This window comes from Anguilla anguilla, chromosome 3 (genome assembly GCF_013347855.1).
Source record: "Anguilla anguilla isolate fAngAng1 chromosome 3, fAngAng1.pri, whole genome shotgun sequence".
In the NCBI taxonomy this organism is placed as follows: Eukaryota; Metazoa; Chordata; class Actinopteri; order Anguilliformes; family Anguillidae; genus Anguilla; species Anguilla anguilla.
The window spans coordinates 12,051,213-12,069,658 of record NC_049203.1 but is presented as its reverse complement, the minus strand read 5'-3'; the positions used below and the strand labels follow the sequence as shown (position 1 = coordinate 12,069,658).

At 43.3% G+C, this 18,446-nt stretch overlaps 1 protein-coding gene across 5 annotated transcripts; it reads left to right on the top strand.

The window, feature by feature from the left end:
* The first annotated feature begins 424 nt into the window (after positions 1-424).
* On the top strand, positions 425-18,250 carry zgc:153681 (uncharacterized protein LOC751719 homolog). 5 transcript variants are annotated; one of them, XM_035411221.1, is made up of 22 exons: positions 425-514; positions 1,854-1,910; positions 2,740-2,950; positions 3,980-4,100; positions 5,203-5,286; positions 5,414-5,518; positions 5,845-5,925; positions 6,517-6,586; positions 6,781-6,869; positions 7,678-7,785; positions 7,884-7,993; positions 12,436-12,472; positions 13,648-13,716; positions 13,841-13,896; positions 14,222-14,329; positions 14,692-14,750; positions 15,285-15,400; positions 15,551-15,593; positions 15,863-15,935; positions 16,274-16,456; positions 16,642-16,702; positions 17,855-18,250. In XM_035411221.1, exons 1-22 carry the CDS (start codon positions 451-453, stop codon positions 17,891-17,893), a joined length of 1,944 nt encoding a protein of 647 aa, XP_035267112.1. In that variant the 5' UTR covers positions 425-450; the 3' UTR covers positions 17,894-18,250. The 5 variants fall into 5 exon arrangements, with proteins under 5 accessions (XP_035267112.1, XP_035267115.1, XP_035267113.1 ...); XM_035411222.1 differs by lacking the exon at positions 425-514 and adding an exon at positions 850-1,229; XM_035411224.1 differs by lacking the exon at positions 1,854-1,910 and having other exon boundaries at positions 435-514.
* Positions 18,251-18,446: the final 196 nt, after the last annotated feature.

The window sequence follows — 18,446 nt, the reverse complement described above, 5'->3', positions numbered from 1 at the left end:
AAAAATTAACTCAGCATAGATAGGGACCAAAATGCTCTTAATATACCAGGCATTTTACCTACAAATATTTCAAATATTAAGGCATATGTAACAGATTTGACACAATATCCAAAACATGCTGAGGATAATGACTTACAAAAGAGAAAGTGTATACAGAGTTGGCACGATACAATTTCCTATCAGTTAAAGTAGTCTATTTTCCCAAAGACTTGCAAAAATTGATTTAAAAAAACATCATTTGAAATGGTACCCTTTTCGTGGAATGACCCCTCGATAGAAATAATATGCTGCACAAACCAGGGTTGTAATCGGGAAGACTAGTTGGTCACGTGCACATCCACTAACCGTTAGTTAGGTTTTTACTGGCTGGAGTCCCTAATTGCTATTAAGTACTCATTTGTGGCGCCAACCTAATTATTTTTGAGGAAGACTCAATTATTGGTGACCAAGATGAAACCCTTCAGAAAGTGGTACCATAACTTTGCTGTGGTTACACATATGCACCGTGACCAAGGTAAAGAAATCAATTGTTGCTAGCTAGCTAATCTAGCTGCATCCGGAAATTGACCCGGCAAAGTTCAATGTTAAACTTATTTTGGTTAGTCTGTCTGCGAACTATAATTTTACAGAACACGTCTTCAAATATATTTAGGTAGTTAAGCAATTGTCAGATTTAATTGTAGAATAATATGCTTTGCAGCGTAACGTTAGCTCCGAACATTTTTGTGACACTCAGATTTAGCAAGGTAACCTTAGGCCGCAACCTTATTCGTTTGCTAGCCAGTGCACTAGATTACTGGTTGCCGTGTTTTAATTAGCTATCTTGGAAATAGCTCCTGTTTTGCATGGTTTTGGGGCACATTAAATGCATCAGCATTGACCTAACTCAGCAGCGATAATTAACCTGGCTTTGCATAAACTTTGCCTTGCCATTTCATACTGAAGGCATTCTGAAGAAACGTTTGGGCACGTTTGCAAGAAAACTTATCTCTATGTTAGATATTGGCGAGCTTTGTAAGCAAATTTATAGTCTCTATTTTTTAATTGTGGTGAAATTGGTCAACTTCAATCCAGAAATCTCGTAAACGGTGATGCTTTTGACAGCTTGCTAGCCTGTTAGCCATCTTAACTAACATTCGTTGGAAGTCACGTTGCTGTTGGCAAGGTTAATGCCACTGAAGCTACTAGAAGTCAAGTTAGCTGCTAAATGCTGACTATTCGTAAAACAGGTATTTGGTTACTTTTACGACATTATATTAAACGTCAATTTTAACAATGTATAATGTTGAAGAACTATGTGAATTGTATTTAGAACGTTGTTCAATTTTCGAATAAACTGACCACGTTGCCAGCGTTATATGTTGTTTTTTCTGATCGCGGGTGGAATACACTGTTCTATTATTGGTCCAGGCATATCGCACGTAAATCTGGACCAATCGGAGTAGAATGCTCCCTATGGTCATAGAGAACGCAGCGCCGTACCGGAAGTTGGAGCGCGGAAGCATGGCGATTGTAGTTTTTATCCAATAGGATGGCGAGCTACGTCGTTGTTGCACAAGCGCAGTACGTGCTGCAAGAGTAACGCAGAGGCCGAAGCGCAGTTAGCACTAGCTACCTAAAAAATAAATAAGGTTGTTATAATCTGAACGGATCAGTTGGCAGTTGCCGTGTATATTTGTTATATAGTAGCGACGCCCCATCTCTAGGCGTCCGATTTCTGTTTTTTAAAGCTGGTGGTGTCTCTGTACATAATATGGCGACGGCAGACGATGCCCGATACTACAACGGTGAGTGGCCCAGGGGTTTTCCTTATTACATCTAGCAGTAAAATGGAGTTTTCCCCCATCCCCCAGATCATGATGGCGTCGTCTTCCAGAGAGAGGTCAGGAGTGATGGTTGGCCGATTAGAGGTAAAACAAGTAAAGCTAAAGCGGGAAGAATCTTAAACGGCCCAGGCATACTATGGCGAAACCATCCACTTGAGTGTCAGTGAAATCTCGTGTCGCTCAGTCCCCTTTATGCAACATATGTTTTTTTCCTGGAACGCGCATTTGGATGGGTTGACCAAAAAGTGCGGACAAGATGTACGATTGGCTTAAAAAAATGTTTTTAAGACATTGTGGCACCTGTGGCTGTGTTGAAAAAGTGTGATCTGGTCTCGTTAATTTACACCCCTACTGTGAACCCATGCGACTTTCTTTTGTTGTGTCAGGCTTGGAGTCCTTAAAATATTGGTGCTAATTACAGTGTGTCTCCAAGTGCTCAAATATATATTTTGTGATAATATCTGTGATATAATGCTAATTGAGCATATATAAACGTTTGTCTTACATTTTGAACTGCTGCTTTTCTTATCCTATTTATTGCCTCAAAACAATATAAAGCCTCAGTTCCGAAAGTTTTGAGGGACATGTAACTGGACTAGTTCAGAAAGCAATTCATAAAAGGACTCTAGTTGCTTAGTTAATGTTTCATTGTTTTGTCTTCAATTGCAACGTGAATTACTATTAGTTGTTTTGTTACCTGTAAAATTACATTACCTACCGTTTGCAACATGCCTGTTGGTGGTTTGGCTTAATTTGATTTCGATATTTCAGTGATGTAATGTCTGTGTGGTAATGTGATGCCTGCACCTGTACCTTAGTGAACCAGTGCTTAGTTGTTTTTGAATTGCTTTCTTTGCCCCCCCCCAACTGTTTGATGTATGTCGGGATAACGGTGTCTCTTTCTGTCCATTAGAGCATGATGACAGGGTTGGGGGCCCCCAGTTTCGCAACCGAAAAGGGCGGGGACCCTTCAGGGGCCGCATGTACAGTGAACAGTCGAGGCAGCGGCATCGTGGGGGTCCAGGAGGCGGGGCTCCAGGTCCCAGGGCCAGGTTTGAAGACGACGATGGAGATGTGGCGATGAATGACAGCAACTCACAAGATGGAAGTTCACAGCGCAGATTGTAAGTGGAATAGTGTGTTGTAGGGATGTCACCATACCAAAATTTTGGTGGTCAATACCACCACCAGTGAAATTCCACGATTCTCGATACTTAATTTGATACCATGATAAAAACAAAAAAAAAAGAAATCTACTACTGTAGTACTTCAGCATACACCCCTTTATTAACCATTTAAGATATAAGAATATGTGATTAGACCATTCTTAACTGAACATTATAATGCTGATGCAACAATCACTACTGGTAATGGAAGGCAATGGAGGTCTAGAATACTGACTCAAAAAAAAAAAACATTAAATGAAACCTACTCTTGAAATGGTTTTGAAAAGGTATGTATGGGCATTAAAAAAAGAAACTAGAACAGTGGCATTCAGGTAATTCACAGTTAACAGTAAACGGCAGTCTTAGACTATCTGTTTCAAGTACTTCACCAACCATTATTTAAATATGCAATATTGGGCTGGCATTCAGTAATATGACTATGTAAATAGTAGCAAGAGCTCAACAGTTATCACAGAATTACATTGACTTTTTTATTCCATTGCATGGTAATAAAACTTAGAAGTGCTAGTGTGTTGTTCATCTTTAGAAATTGGCATATGAGGCTATGTAGCTAACACAAGTCAATAGCAATAACGCATAAAACAGATTTAACTTTACTTGTTCAGTTGAACGTTACAAGTAAAAGCATTCAATTATGGTCAGCGGCACCAAAAAGCTTTCACACCCTGAATAAAAGGCAAAAAATGCAATGTTGGGGAAAATGTGAGTTTGAAAGCCACAAAAACTTTCAAAGGAGCGCTGTACTCATTTGAACTTGATACCACCGATCCTGTAAAAAAACTAGCACTATTACGTTTTCTAAATTTTGGCGTTGATTTGGTACCGAAGTATCGGCCCTTGTGACATCCCTAGTGTGTTGGCTGTTGATTTAGCTGTGCTTAGAATGTAATTTCTGTGACGATGACTCCATTTGTAATGTTCAATTCCAATGCCATTCCAACACTTTGGTTCCACGGTGTTCCTTAGCAACCCATATGGACGGCAAGGTCGCCGGGGTGATGGCCGGTTTGGCGACAGAAGAGGAGGGGGAGGTGGAGGCCACAGGGGAGGTGGAGGAGGGGGGCGCAAAAGCTGGTTCAGGATGACTGTAAGTAAACCGGACCGCGCCCAGTTATTTCACTTCAGCAGTCAAAGAGCATGTGCTTCACGCCATGCGCCAGCGTGTGTGGTTCAATGGTCTTTTTGAGTGTCACCATTGACCATGGGAAAAATCAGAACTTTGGTCAATTAACTCTACATTTGACTTGTTTCCTCTCAAATGGCAATTTTTTGTCAGGATTATGACGAACAAAACTATCCTCCGATATATAGGGTGTGTATAGTCAAAGAAAGGGTGTCTAATTTGATTTTGATTGGTTTAATGTGACATCTGTTACAAGCCCAGTGTGACACTGATATAAATGACCATTTACCATGTAACCATTTCATTTCTTTTTCTGCTTATGTGATAAAGATTAGTATGTATGTGGTTCAGTAAACCAGGACAGTGTGCATTCTTACTTTCAAAAATATAACTTGAGTTCCAGTGCTTGCGATGGTGCCTAAAAATATGCTATAAATATTGAATACCAGTATGAACATTGTACATCGCAACTTTTATTTCTGTACGGCAGTTTAGATGTATGAAATAATAAACCCAACATATGGACACTTTCGTAAACACTCCTAAACATTGTTTCATGTTTAATTTAATCTGTGCATTCGTTAATTAATTAATTAATTAATTAATTAATTTATTTATTTAGTGATGCCAGTATTTTGGCCTGTTGGGCACAGATTGAATTCAGCATTCATTCGTCCAAAGATGTCATTTTGAAATGTATTTGGCTGCAGTGCTCCTTAGTGATGCTTTAGATATGAGATAATGAGACTCGGAGCTCCTTCCTGCTCCCACACAAGAATTTCTCTTGCTGATGTAGAACTTGGATGGTTACTGTGTTCTGCTGCTATTGTCATTCTCGTGAGTGGTTGTAAGCCAGCAGGTATGGGGGGGGGGGGGTGTAGATTTTGTTTTACTTGTGGTGGTTAGTTTATACATAAGGAAATGGGAAAGTAGAATCATAGCCAAAAGGACATGCCCTTGGGGCTTATAAATGTGCGGAACACAAACATGTTGCATCTCGGCTGTGAGTAATTGGTGAATTTCCGCCTGCACTCATGTTGATCACCGCCCACTCCTCTTCCTGCAGATTCCCCACGGGAAGAAATATGACAAGAAATGGCTGCTCACGGCTCTGCAGAACCTGTGCTCCGTGCCTTTCACTCCCATACAGGTGAGTCGGGAGCCAGCTTGAGAACGGGGGTGCCTGAAACCTGACGTGTGCTCTTACACACGGCGCGCCGGCTTTACTGACTCCTCTGTTCCTGCCTCTTCTGTCTCTCGTTCCCCCTTTAACGCAGTACCACACGGAGGGGAACAGGGCACAGTTTTTCGTCGACGATGCCTCCACTGCCAACGCCCTGAGCAAAGTGTCGCGCAAGATCACGGACACTGAAGGCTACAAGGTACCGTTGGCTGATGAAAGTCGCTGCTTCTAAAAGAGAACTCGCCAATTGACTTGGAGTACAGATTGAGCAAATGAGATGGGACTAGGGTACATTGATGTAAATGGAGGCAATGAAGACATTGAATTTGAAGCAGTTTGCGTGGGCGGTGGGGGTGTAGGTCAATGTTCAGTACAACACCTCATCGAGAGAAGGTGCTTCATTAGGTATCCTAAGAAATATCATTGTCTTGAATATGTGTATGGCTTTCCAGCTGGAAGTATTTCTCTTTGCTACACTTCAAATTAATATGCATCCCCCTCCCTCCTCCCCCAACTCGCATTCAGGTGACTGTACTGATGAACCCCTGCGTCCCCCCCTCCTCGATTCAGACAGACCTGAAGCCAGAGGACCTAGACCATCTAAAGGTGAGGGGAAATGGGGTTAAGTTGCGCATGCAGACTGAAACTACAGCTGAGTGGAACACTGTGTCAGTAAACAAGGTGAACGAGCCCTGAGGCTGCAGAGTGGCTCATCCTGTTAAGGCACTGTGCTAGTGCATGGATAGGCACATATATGTGTGTGTGCGTACAGAGGATTGGGCATTCCAACTTGGGCAGAAACAGGAAAAAAGTTTACAAATAGCAAGACTTATGGATGCTATTTCAAAGAGAGATCTCATTGCAGTGAAAGATGTAATGTTAATGGTTTTAACATACCAGTGAAAAATACTTTAGATCTTTGCTGGGTGGGGTTAGAGAGAATTTTGCCAGGTGAGGGTGGAGTAGGGATGATATTTAAGAAAGAGCCAGAGTGAATTGGATGCTAAAAAGTGGATGGATATAAGCTGCCTTTTGAGATGTGAAAAGACTGGGGAAATTATTGGTCCTGGCATTAAAGGTAGTTTCCAGACTGTTGTAACTGTTAGTGTTTTCTGTATGTGTTTTTTTCCTTGGGTAATGTGTACATGGTATAGTTTCAAATTTGTACATGGTTCTGAACTTCTCTGTCTTGTCCAGCAATGCATGTCCAAGCGATTTGATGGCTCACAACAAGCACTTGACTTGAACAGCATTAGGACAGACCCAGGTAATACTCCCACCAATTTTTGAATTTATTTGGTTGTTAAAATATTTATGCATTTATTCTCAATTCCAAAAGTGCTTGTAATTTATGGGAGCACTGTAGAGCCCTGCTTACAGCAGTGTACTGTAACATTGGTTAATCTAATTCAAATGCAAATGTAATCATGAGCTTCCTTCACTGTCTCTGTCCTCTCCCAGACCTGGTTTCCCAGAACATTGAGGTGATTCTGAACAGGAAGAGCTGTATGCAGGCTGTCATCAAAATCATTGAGGAGAATATCCCTGGGGTAATTCATCTCAAGGCCAAAGATGCCTCTCTTATATTGTTATCAGTGAATCCAAAGCAAGCAGGAGCCATGTTTCATATCAGACAATATTTTGTGAATGTTGTGAAAAAAATAAATTTTAAGTGTACAGTTTATACAAAAAAGAATGAATGAATTTGAATTGGCTCCTATTGAACCAACAGTTGGACCTTTTTTGTATGTAAATTTAACTAAGAAAGAAATGTTCAATATTTTTGTTACTCACTTAAAAATGTGGCTATAATTTTGTAGTTTGCCTCACATTTTTCATAATTTGCCTTGTATGCTTGGATTTTATTTTAAATCTGGAAGGGTTGAGGGTGTCATTTCTGTAGAACTGCGCTTATTCTGCTGGTTCCATGTGACATGCGTTCAGAAGTCTTGTCTTACGGGGTCCGAAACCCATGCACAAATGGAGAACTTGCAGTTCTGTAGCCCCATTAAATCCGTGGCCCTTCCATCAGATGATGGTGCTCTATTCCCACCCAGGGTCAGTTGTTAATTGTAAAATAAATGGCAGTGGAACACCTCTGAAGTGTGGTAATACTGTGCACATGCTCTCACTGAAATGGACTCTTGCATGTGCAACGGGAGACGTGCTGACGTGACAGGAAGGAAGGGGGAGGGGTTAGCTTGTTTACTGCTATGGAGGGTCTTGAGTCGCCAGTCTTTAATGTGATTTGAGTGCTAGAATGAGTTTTGCCTCTCGCAGAGTAAAATCACTTGTTTTCTTCTCTTCAGTCACTCACACTTCTGTTCTGTGCACCCCCACCCCCCCAATTCTTTCCAGCTGACATGTCTAAATATGAGCAACAACAGGCTTTATAAGCTAGAGGATCTGGCAGAGCTGGTCAGTAAGGTGCCGAACATGAAGACACTCAATCTCTCCAACAACGAGGTAAGAGGCTGACACCACAGGTGATCCCAGACCCGATTGCGCAATTTAATTAACCTTTCTGTGCAAGCAAAGCCCCTTCTCTCTGCTTTTTACGACAGCTGAAGACTGAGCGGGAGCTGGACAAATTGAAGGGCTTCAAGCTAGTGGAGCTGTGGCTGGACAGGAATCCGCTGTGCGACCATTTCAAGGACCAGGCCACCTACATCAGGTTTGTCCATGGCTGATCTCACTGGGGCAGGGAGCAGAGGAAGCGAAGGGGTGCTTGGAGGACGCGTGAGGGGGGCTGGGGGCTGGGGGGGGGGGGGGGGGGGGGGTTGGGGGGGGGGGTTTCTCCTTACAGCGGCATTTCTTCGAAAGCCCACCTCTTGGAATCCTCCGTTATAGGCCATCGTGTCGTCATGGACACCGAGCTGAGTGGAATGGAGTTCAGACAGGACGGCTTGTGATGTCACAGGTCCTGCAGGGGGATGGCTTTAGTCTCAACTGACTCCAAAGCAAATGGTCACCCTCAAAAATTCCTGGATTCGTCATTGTGTCTGTACCTAATTAGCATACCGTCTCCTAATTTTTGGGACAAGCTTTGTCGATGATTGATTGAAGGGTAAGAATCACTCGGTGAAGGCAAATGGAGTCAGCCTAGAGTTGGAGGTCAGGTAGCAGGGAGGAAGTCCCTTTGATGTGAAGAGGGATATTGTGGAAAACGCACCTTTTGAATGTCATTGAATTCCAGGCATTCAGTAAAACTTTAGCGTGGAGGTGTTACTCTTAGGTCGTACTTGTGGTGTTAATCTCACTCCAGAGGTGTGAGTGATTGCCACTTTCAAAAGCCTTTCTTGTTGTGTTTGAGGCGTTCCCTGAGGGCTATTACTGACAGATTCTGGGCTAACGTTACCTTTTAACAGCCAGTCCAGAGTTTCTTCTTCCAGTTCTGAAGTGTGACAGTTTGGGGACCCAGACCTTGAGTTCTTAAAATGGTGTACACTATAAAATAGAATAATGGCAAAATGGTTTCCTGTAAAATTCAGATGAAAATAGATTTAAAATGAGCAATCTAAGCAGGACTATTTTGAGGGCAAAGTTTGTGCAGAATTATTTTAGTCACACAGTACATCTGTCTGATGTGTATCAACTCCTTGGGCAGGAACATTGTCACCTGATACATGTATGTTTGTGTCTGCCTGTGTGTGTGTGTGTGTGTGTGAGTGAGAGACGGGCAGCTTCCAGTCTTGCCCGTCCTCCCCATTGCTCTTCCTTGAGAAGGGCATTTCCATAAGACTTGGGGCAAATAAAATGTAGGCTAGCTATCTCACTGGCAATGTCAGTGCATGCTGTGAAGTTCTATGATACATGGGAGAAACACAGTGGTATTAATGAAGGACCATGGAATCCATATGGTTGTGTTCTTGAATTTAATTTATTTTTTTAAATATATTCAGTTTAAGATGAAGGAATAGGGGGGAAATGCCATTGGATGTTATTGAACAAACTTCCATTGTGCCCTGTAAACAGGGCCAGCAATGAACTTTTTAACAGACCCAATTAGGGAAATAAATCCAACATCATGGAGTATCCTCCATGATAGTGATACAGTAATCAAAATAGTGTTATTACACCCTTGTTAGTAGTACCATTTTTTTGTATGGAAACCAATGTGACTGCTTAAAATATCTCCAACATCATGGAGTATCCTCCATGTTACAATGGTACAAGATGTAAAATTGTGTTATTACACCCTTGTTAGTGGTACCATCTTTTTGTATGGAAACCATTGTGACTGCTTAAACGCATTGTTTTTTCCCCCCCAGAGTTTTTACCCACAGTTGTTTTGGTGTCTGTGTGTTGGTGTTTGGTTTACATTTTGCATCTCCTTTCTCTACTTTGCTCTTGAAGTTTCTGTGCTTTCGTAATTCTTTCATCTTTTCTGTTATTCTGTGCAGTGCAGTGGCCCTCACTACCTTCTCTACATACCCCAGAGTCCTACATTTTATAGGACAAAAATGATTGAGGTCTAGTCATTTTTCAGTGTCGTGTCTAGCTTACTGTGAAGCTGCGATACCTACATTGGGGCAATGATAGCCATAGCCCGCTCACCCTCTGGAAAACCCTTTCAGCCGTTTAAAAGGCTGGCATTGGGAAAGCGAACTTGTTCAAACACCAGATATCTTGTAAAGAAGACAGTTGGAAAGCACACCCACCCTCACACCCTTTCTGCTTGTGTAGAAATGCTGATTGGTTCATGGCATCTTCTCCCTCCCCCCAATGTCCCCTTAAGTTTGGGGCTCTGGAATTGGCCAGTGAGGAAGGCTGGTTAGCCAATGACGGGTAAGATCCCAACTTCATTCTCTGGGGCAACCTAAGGCAGGCACAGTCGTGCATCTGGCCACAACGTACACAGACACTACGAAGACATGTTGAAGATGACGATGACTGCTGCTTCTGAGAAGCCCCGGGGTGGAGGGGGAGAGGGGAGGCCATTATCAAGAAGCCACACCCACCATCAAAGCACAGACTCGGCACACCAGTCAAACTGCACTGATATTGCACCCTAAAACTCTCCATCATGGAGGTCAGTTTCCTCTCTGAATTTCAATAGGAGAGTGTTGAAAGTCTTGGGATGAAGAGGTGTCGGATTTGTTTAAAAAAATGGGTGACACATAAAGTGACCTGCATATTCATAACTTATGTCATACAGTGGAATATGCTGAGAATCCATGCTTTCCATACGCTGACTGGCAGTGAGCAGTTAAAGAAGGAACACAGTTCTTTACTTGCTTGAAATTTAAAACTGAGCTGTAATTAGTCACAGGCTAAAACAGACAATAATATATGCCTTTAAAAGTGACTTACTGCTTCAGTTAAATATTGCCCAAAGTCTGTTGCACATTGCAGCTAACCCACCTTGTAAGGAGATGTGTGGGTCTAAAATGAGTACTTCAGTGGAGCTGTAATCATATAGTCAAAGATCACACTGAATATTTGGAAGTTAAAAATGCTAAAAATGAAAGATAGTGTTCTTCATTGATCATGGTAGAGACACTATTGCTGATGATGACTACTGGCATCAATCAAGGTGATAATTTCTGTGATCTGGTTTTGGGGTTAGTGTTTCGTGTTGTGGTACTGAGGTCGACTTCACTGCACACACGCTCCGCTCTTGTTTTTTTTTTTTTTCTTCCGTTTTAGCCTTGAGCCCTTCCCAGCAGGCGTCGGTTTCTTTCCTTTCTACAGACAAATGGTGAACTCTGCTGTAGTCCTGCAGGACCTTGTCTTTCAGCGCCGCGTTCTCTTTATGCCTCTGCCAGGACCCTTCTGTCCTGTCTTTGTGCTTCACCCTCCTCCATTTGGAAATTTCACATGCACAGCTGTCATCCCTGGTGCTGATTGCAGTGCCACCTCTGTCCAGCTCCAGGAGGAATGGCCTTTTTGTGAACGTGCAGTGTGTGCTAAGCGTGCGCACGAGCCCGTCGCTACTGAAATGAGCGTGTAGTCGGTGTGTCGCTGAGCCTGCACCCCTCGGTGCAGTGCCTGTATGTGGCGGAGAGACGGCCGCTTGGGCCGTCACCAGTCCAACCGGATTGGCCCGTTTCACGCTCCTCCATTCCTCCTCTGTCCCTGCCACTTATCTTCTCCCTCCTCCTCCTCCTCTCTCCCCCCCCGTCCTCTATCTAGTGTCACGCTGACACCAACACCAACATAGAGATCTGTTCACGCTCGAGTCAATTGGCCCTAATCTCCTCCACAGTTACCAGTATCCGTCTTGTTTTGCGTCACCGTGTTCTGAAAACATCTTGTGTGAACGTATAATTACGTGATCACCCCACTGTGCGTTACATCTCCCAGGCTGTGTACAACACATCCCTTAGGATTACAGTCTCTGGGCCCTACCCCCCCAACCTTGCATTTCTCATCCTGTTTAAAGTGGTTATTACTGTTTCTGTGCCTATGTGCATGTGTACGTGTGTGGGCTGTGTGTGTGTGTGTGCGCACGCACGCATCTCCCCCCCATCCTCTGTCAGAAGCTGCGTGTTGCACTGTCAGTGTGTTTCTGCGTGTTGGGTGGGCAGGTGAGTAACACGATTGGGTAAGTAAAATTTTGGGGTGGGGGTCTTGGGACGAGGTTGGGACGGGGGTTTGTGTGCGACATGAGCCTTTTGGGGGATGATAGAAGTGTTTGAGAATTCAGTGTCCTTGAATACCATTTTCTGTAGTGGAATCCCTTTTGGAATTGCTCACCACATTGTAAAATGGAACTGTTTCCACATCATTATGCTTTTTTTTGGCATCTCAAGTCGGTGAAATGAAGCAAATGCGTAATCATGTCTTGGAAAGCAATCTAAGCGATTGAAAATGTGGTAGATGTCACTGAGGTAAGTGAACTTAATAAGGAGAAAGCAGTCTACACAAAGCAGCCTTGATGCTGGGGGGGGGGGGGGGGTTGGGATATTCTAATTGACAATTTTGTTTTCAAAGATGAATTTGTCCTAGCCTTCTCATGTGAGCCCAGTGTTAATTAAGACTGATTTTCAGTTTTTTATGGCTGGTCATGAGTGTGCATGAGTCCGAATGCATCTGAGGGACTCTGTCTGTGTGTCGGTCCTGGTGAAAGCCAGCAGTAACACTGTCCTTCTGTCTTCTCTCCTCATTGGGCAGCGCTGTGAGAGAACGGTTTCCGCGGTTACTCAAACTGGTGAGATAAGTCATCCTCCCCTGCTTCAGTTTGCTTTCGCTTTTTGCTTCCTGTGACTCCATGGTCCTTTCCTCACCCTCCTTCTCCCTCCTTTATTTTTTCTTTTCTTTTTAAAATTTTTTTTTACCTCTTTTTTCTTACTTTTCTCCCATGATGTCTCAGTCTCAATCCCAGAAGTTTTTGGCAGTGCTTTAAGTTTTTCAGTATGGCAGGTTAATTTCCATTCCTGTCAGTTTCTCCATTAGGAGTTAATTGCAGCATAGGCACTTAACGTAATGCATGCATTCATCTGTGATAATTGGGGTAGTAAGAATATGATTATTGGTTTTCAGGCATTACAAGCTGTAATTTAAATTATAGCAGGAATATATTTAGATTGAATTGATATTTTTATAATCTGGTTAATAACAATCTTGTTCATACAAGAATGAATCGTTGGAAGTTATCACACAAGAATGAGCTCAGTGACTTGCCCTGGCTTGCAGAACTATACAGACGCATTGGAGGTTGATTAGGGTTGTTTGAATCAGAGTGTGTATCAGAGGGTTTAGACCTGAGCTAGAATGCGAACCCTAGCAGCTTCCCATTACAGATGTGGCCACCTCTGCTGTATACAGTGAGGCTGGCTGTATTACATAGCTAATTCTAGATCAGTGATCTGCGTGGGAGAGCCTTGCGTGATGTCCGGTCAGTCTGGAATAGGCCACCTGCATGGAGGGAGGAGGCAGTTTGGAATAAGGACACAACGTTTGTCACCCCTCCCCTCTTCCAGGATGCTCTGCATTGGTGGACTTGTCCATGTTGGAGATTCTGTTTCTACCTCAGTTACCACTTGTAAAAGTAGATGAGTTGGAGTAGATTAGTCTGTCATTAAGCCTTGATGGACATTTAATTTCCCAGTTTTCTTCAAGTGCAGGGGGCTAATGGCAGGTGGCATTCCTGTTTTATCTGAAGTTTGCATAGATGCATAGAGTTTCAGCAAAAATGCTACCGTCATTCCAAACGCTACCGTGTTTTAGTTGTGCTTAAGTGATGAATAATAATGCTACAGCAGCTTAAATATTGGATTTTCCCTCCTCAGTTTATATCACCTTGTGTTCTTTCTTTCGGTTAAGGGCTTGCTTTTGTTCTTGTTTTTTTTCCTCTCCTTTGAAATGTTTTCTCTCCCCTCCTAGGATGGTCACGATCTGCCCCCGCCCATCGGATTTGACGTGGAAGCGCCCACGACTCTCCCCCCCTGCAAGGTACCCGAGTCGCGTCCCGTACCCCCGGGAACCCGCCAGCCCTTCTGCAGCCGTAGCTGCTCATAGTGTGCAAACCGCCCCGCTTTGGGCGTCTGTAAACGTGTCCTCCTCTCTGCCGTTTCAGGGAAGCTACTTCGTGTCAGATGAAATCAAGAGCCACATACTGCGGTTCCTACAACAGTAAGTTTCCTCGCTGCGTCTCTGTCTGCACAGGATTTTGTGCACACCACTGAAACATCTCCTGTAGTTAATTAAAGGGCCTAAAATGGGTCTAAGTTCATTTTGTGCCAGCCTTAGTCTAAAATTGTTGTGTACTAGCCTGTGACATTTTTTGTTGGTTTGAAGTCAGAGCTCCAGTCTAGACTTTTGCATTATGACCTCTTGTAATATAACAGCCAGGGGCCATTTCAGTCTGTACAGTATTTTCTCTGATCTTCCTCCCTCCTGTCTTTCCATGTATGCACCACATTTATTGAGTATTAATCTGACCCCCCCCCCCCCCCAGGTACTACAGCGTTTATGACTCGGGTGACCGGCAGCCTCTGTTGGATGCCTACCACGACGGAGCTTCCTTCTCCCTCAGCATGCCCTTCTCTGGGCAGAACCCCTCCAGGTACAGGCAGCCTCTACCTGTCTTTAACCATATTCTGTAACACTGTATCCCTTTTTACCAGTCTCTCTCCCTGTTGCTCAATCTATACTGCCATTTCCCCTCTGATGTATGTGTTGTCGCTGGTACACACTTACACTCTATTCCCGTGTGTGTCTCTCTGTCTGTTCACACTCAGTAACACTATTTACAATGAGCAGTGCTAAACACTGTGATGCCTTGACCTGTCATGCTCATTCCCTTCCCCCCCTCTCAGACACACGCTCTATTAGTCAAGAATGCTCGTCCTTGACCTGTTTTTCCCCAGCCTTTCCCTGTCTGTCAATCACCCGGCTCAAAGTCGCACCTCTCCATCTCTGTCACAGGTGCAGTCTAGGGGAGTATCACAAGGACAGCCGCAACATCAAGAAGCTTAAAGATCCCAGTGAGTTTCAACACCGCGGCGTCGTTGCTACAAAAAGCGTAAATTCAAAAAGCTGTTTTACTACATAATAAAAGCCAGGATTCACTGCAGTTCTCATATATTCTGCTCTGAACGGTATTACTACATGCCCTACTTTGTTGTCATTGTAAGCTGTCCTGTAAAATAAATTCAGAGATTTGAGGTTGTTTGAAATGCAGGCCCCTGACTGAGGAGTCCTGTGTTGGTGAATGCACTTGCTGTGAGTGTAGTCTTGGCCTTTTAGACCGGCCATTATGGGTCCTGCACCCCAGCCTTACTGAACAACAGCAAACTTGGGAAACATCCATTAATGTTTTTTTTCTGAACCAGCTCACCAATAAGCAAAAAAAGAATAAGTGCGGAAAAAACATTTGCTAAATGAATGTCACATTGACTCCTTGTGTCTCATGAGTCAGTGCTAAATTAGCGACATCAGTTAGCATAGCTGAATGAGTCTAAATGTGCCAGTAGGGTTTAATTGTGGGCTTGTGTAACGAGTGTCCTTCCTCTGTGTAGCCACTCGATTCCGCCTGTTGAAGCACACGCGGTTGAACGTGGTAGCCTTCTTAAACGAGCTGCCAAAGACCCAGCATGACATTGCTTCCTTCAACGTCGATGTGAACACGTTCACTGTGAGTACTCATCTGTGGTTCCCGCCTAATTTTACCACCTGTAATGAATATGAAATACTGGCATTCACCATAATTTGTGCAGTCGAGTCGTAGCAGAGATTGTTTTAATAATTTTTACCTTGGTTACCGTCGCTGTCCTGTCTTTTCCAGAACACGTTACTGTCATTCACGGTCAGCGGGGTGTTCAAAGAAGGTGAGGAATTTTTGTTTGTTACAGTTAGGGGAAGCTACAGTCTGACCTAGGCTGAAAAGCAGCTCATACAGTTAAGCTAAATTACACTAGGTTGAGCTATAGCGCTGTTATGAAACTGCGCTCAGTTACCTTGGACAGGATACTCATTTAACTGCTGAATGCAGTGGATGGACACCACTGCTAGTTTATGCTGATGTGGATAACATTGTGATTAGTGCAGTTGGTCGAATCTCCATATGCTGACTTGGCTTGATTGTCTCTCCTTGCAGTGGACGGTAAATCCAGAGACTCAGTCAGAGCGTTTTCTCGGGTCTTTGTCGCAGTGCCGGCAGGGAATACTGGGTAAGCATTTCATTAAAAAAAATAATAATAAAAGAAGAACAATAGTGCCCGTCCCAGGGCACACGTCATTGTGACATGGTCTGCTGTTCATTAAGATGCGTGTGGTTTCTGCCAGAGAATCTGAAACCCCATAATTACATGTGCACAATGTTGCGCATCCTTCCATTTTTGGGTTTTATAGAAAACTATAAAAACACCATTGAAGGCAGTTTTAGTCTTTCCCCCCCCCCGTTCCATGCATCTTGACTCGGTGTAGTTACCGTGCAGGAAAGCCACACTGACCTCCATCGTGGACGGTATCTCCATATAAATGGGAATCGTTTCTTCCCTCTCGGCAGTTTGTGCATAGTGAACGACGAGCTGTTCGTGCGGAACGCCACGACGGAGGAGATCCGGCGAGCCTTCGCAGCCCCCGCGCCGACGCCCTCCAGCAGCCCCGTCCCGACGCTTTCGGCACCCCATCAGGAAATGCTGTCCGCCTTCTCGCTGAAGTCCGGCATGAACCTCGAGTGGTCGCAAAAGTGAGTGGGGGGAAAAAAAGGGGTTTATGCCGACAGGGGCACAACGAGAGGTTATTGTGTTCAGTTGAAATGACAATTTCTGTATTATAGCTTGGTGATTTTTAGTGGGAGGAGGGGCCATTTTTTATGGCTTTAAATGTATTTTTAAGGAGTCCATGGTTTCAAAAGTCCATGTCTTGTTTCAGGTGTCTTCAGGACAACGAGTGGGATTTCAACCGAGCTGCTCAAATCTTCACACAGCTAAAGGTGAGTCTTTAGGCCCCTCCCGCTGGGCTAATGCCCGCAGCATCTCACAACTGACGTTCTGTCTTGTGTGATTGTAAGACGCACATATTAAAATTCAGGAGAGACACATTATTGATGACTGCTTTTCCATAGTTGATTTAGGCCAGGGCATGCCAAGGCTTGTTCGCACCTTTTGCTTTTCCAGTCTCCTTCAGGCTTAAAGGGGAGGTACAAACAGGGCTAAATATTTTTTTCTGTGACCAAATGAACCTGAAGACCTGAAGTAGATATTGAGCTGTCTGTAGATCTAAAAGGCTTTCTAAGTAGTAACATAGTTGGCTAGCTAGTGTTAGCTGTAAACTAAACCATGTACTAACTCACTGTAAGTGACCTGATGCCAAAACACCTTTTTTCCAATTGCTGTTTGTTAGAAAATTAAACAAAGTGTTGAGCCTTTCTTTGAGGTTGGACAACTACCCAATGTCACTTCTTTCCACGATGAGGAGCTAGGTGTTCTTGCTATTGAGCTGTGTTGCCAACACTGGGCTACACGTGTACAACAGGTTTTGTTACAAAAAAAAAAAAAAAGACCCCTGAACATATATATAGTTAAAGAGTACTACAGGAAGTGTGGGTGTGGACAGGTGCAGCTCTTCGTGGCGATGCATGTCATTCTGGTACACAGACCAGAGACGGTAGATAAAGGAATGTTGAATTATGCTGCAGTCATTTTTGAAGCCATGCAGAAGGATTTCCCTTCTATAAATGTTGTACCCTTTAATTGGAACCTAGCTAGTTTAATACCTATTATTACCTATTATCTCCATTCTCTATTAATGTCTCCAGTCTAATCTCGTTTCGGTTTTCTATTTAACTGTAGCCAACCGCACCACCTACAACACATAACAAAGTTTTGCACATAATCTGGGTTCAGTATGTACTAATGAACAGTACAAAAAGAAGGCAAGATGGCTGGTACAGCTGGATTTCAGTGATTTCAGCTTGACATGGACAATGTGAAAAGGCTGTTTGTTGCCCAACGTTTGAAAACCAGTGATGCCCTTACCCTGCCTTGCCTGTAGAAAGACTTGTAGTGTTCCTCTGTATACCTCCGGACTGACTGTAGTGGCACCCACCTAATGTCTTTCTCTCCCCTCCCTTATCTCTTTCCAGGCCATAGGGAAGATCCCAGACGTTGCCTTCTTGAAGTGAAGACCAAAGTTGGGAATGTTGTAAATTAGTGACCATACATTTGTTGTGAATAAATAAAATTGAAACAATTTGTTTTTATATGGATTTTTTCCCTGTTATTTTGGTTTTTATTCTGTTTTTTTTTTTGTCAAGATCATAGGAAAGCTGAGGATTCACTACAAGTACAGAACTTTCTTTGTCCTTACATTGAATTTTCAGATCATTAATGTGTCTACAATTAAAGTATTGCAATTTTTAATTTAAGACTTTTTGTCTTGTTGAATCTTGCCCTAATGATTGTAGCTTTAATTTTGTACTGTGTTGTTTTTCGCACTAATAAATTGTGACAAGCTGTTGTTACTCAGCATCTATATTTCACATGGTCTCTACAATCTATTTTGTTTGGAATTCAAAGCTATTTGTATGTACTGTATAAATAGCTGCAAATTGTGTGTTCTAGCATAAGGTGTTCTGTTCATAGTTGTTCAGATTAACAGGAGAAGGCTAATAATGGCTGGCAGTTTGCCATTGTGGTTCGGAAAGTTAACAACCTCCCAGCTGCAGGTTCAAAGTC

Coding starts and splice junctions, on each gene's coding strand:
- zgc:153681 (XM_035411221.1), top strand. CDS start 451: ATGAAACCCTTCAGAAAGTGGTACCATAACTTTGCTGTGGTTACACAT. Junction 14,751..15,284: donor CAAGAAGCTTAAAGATCCCA/GTGAGTTTCAAC, acceptor TCCTCTGTGTAG/CCACTCGATTCCGCCTGTTG. Junction 16,457..16,641: donor AACCTCGAGTGGTCGCAAAA/GTGAGTGGGGGG, acceptor GTCTTGTTTCAG/GTGTCTTCAGGACAACGAGT.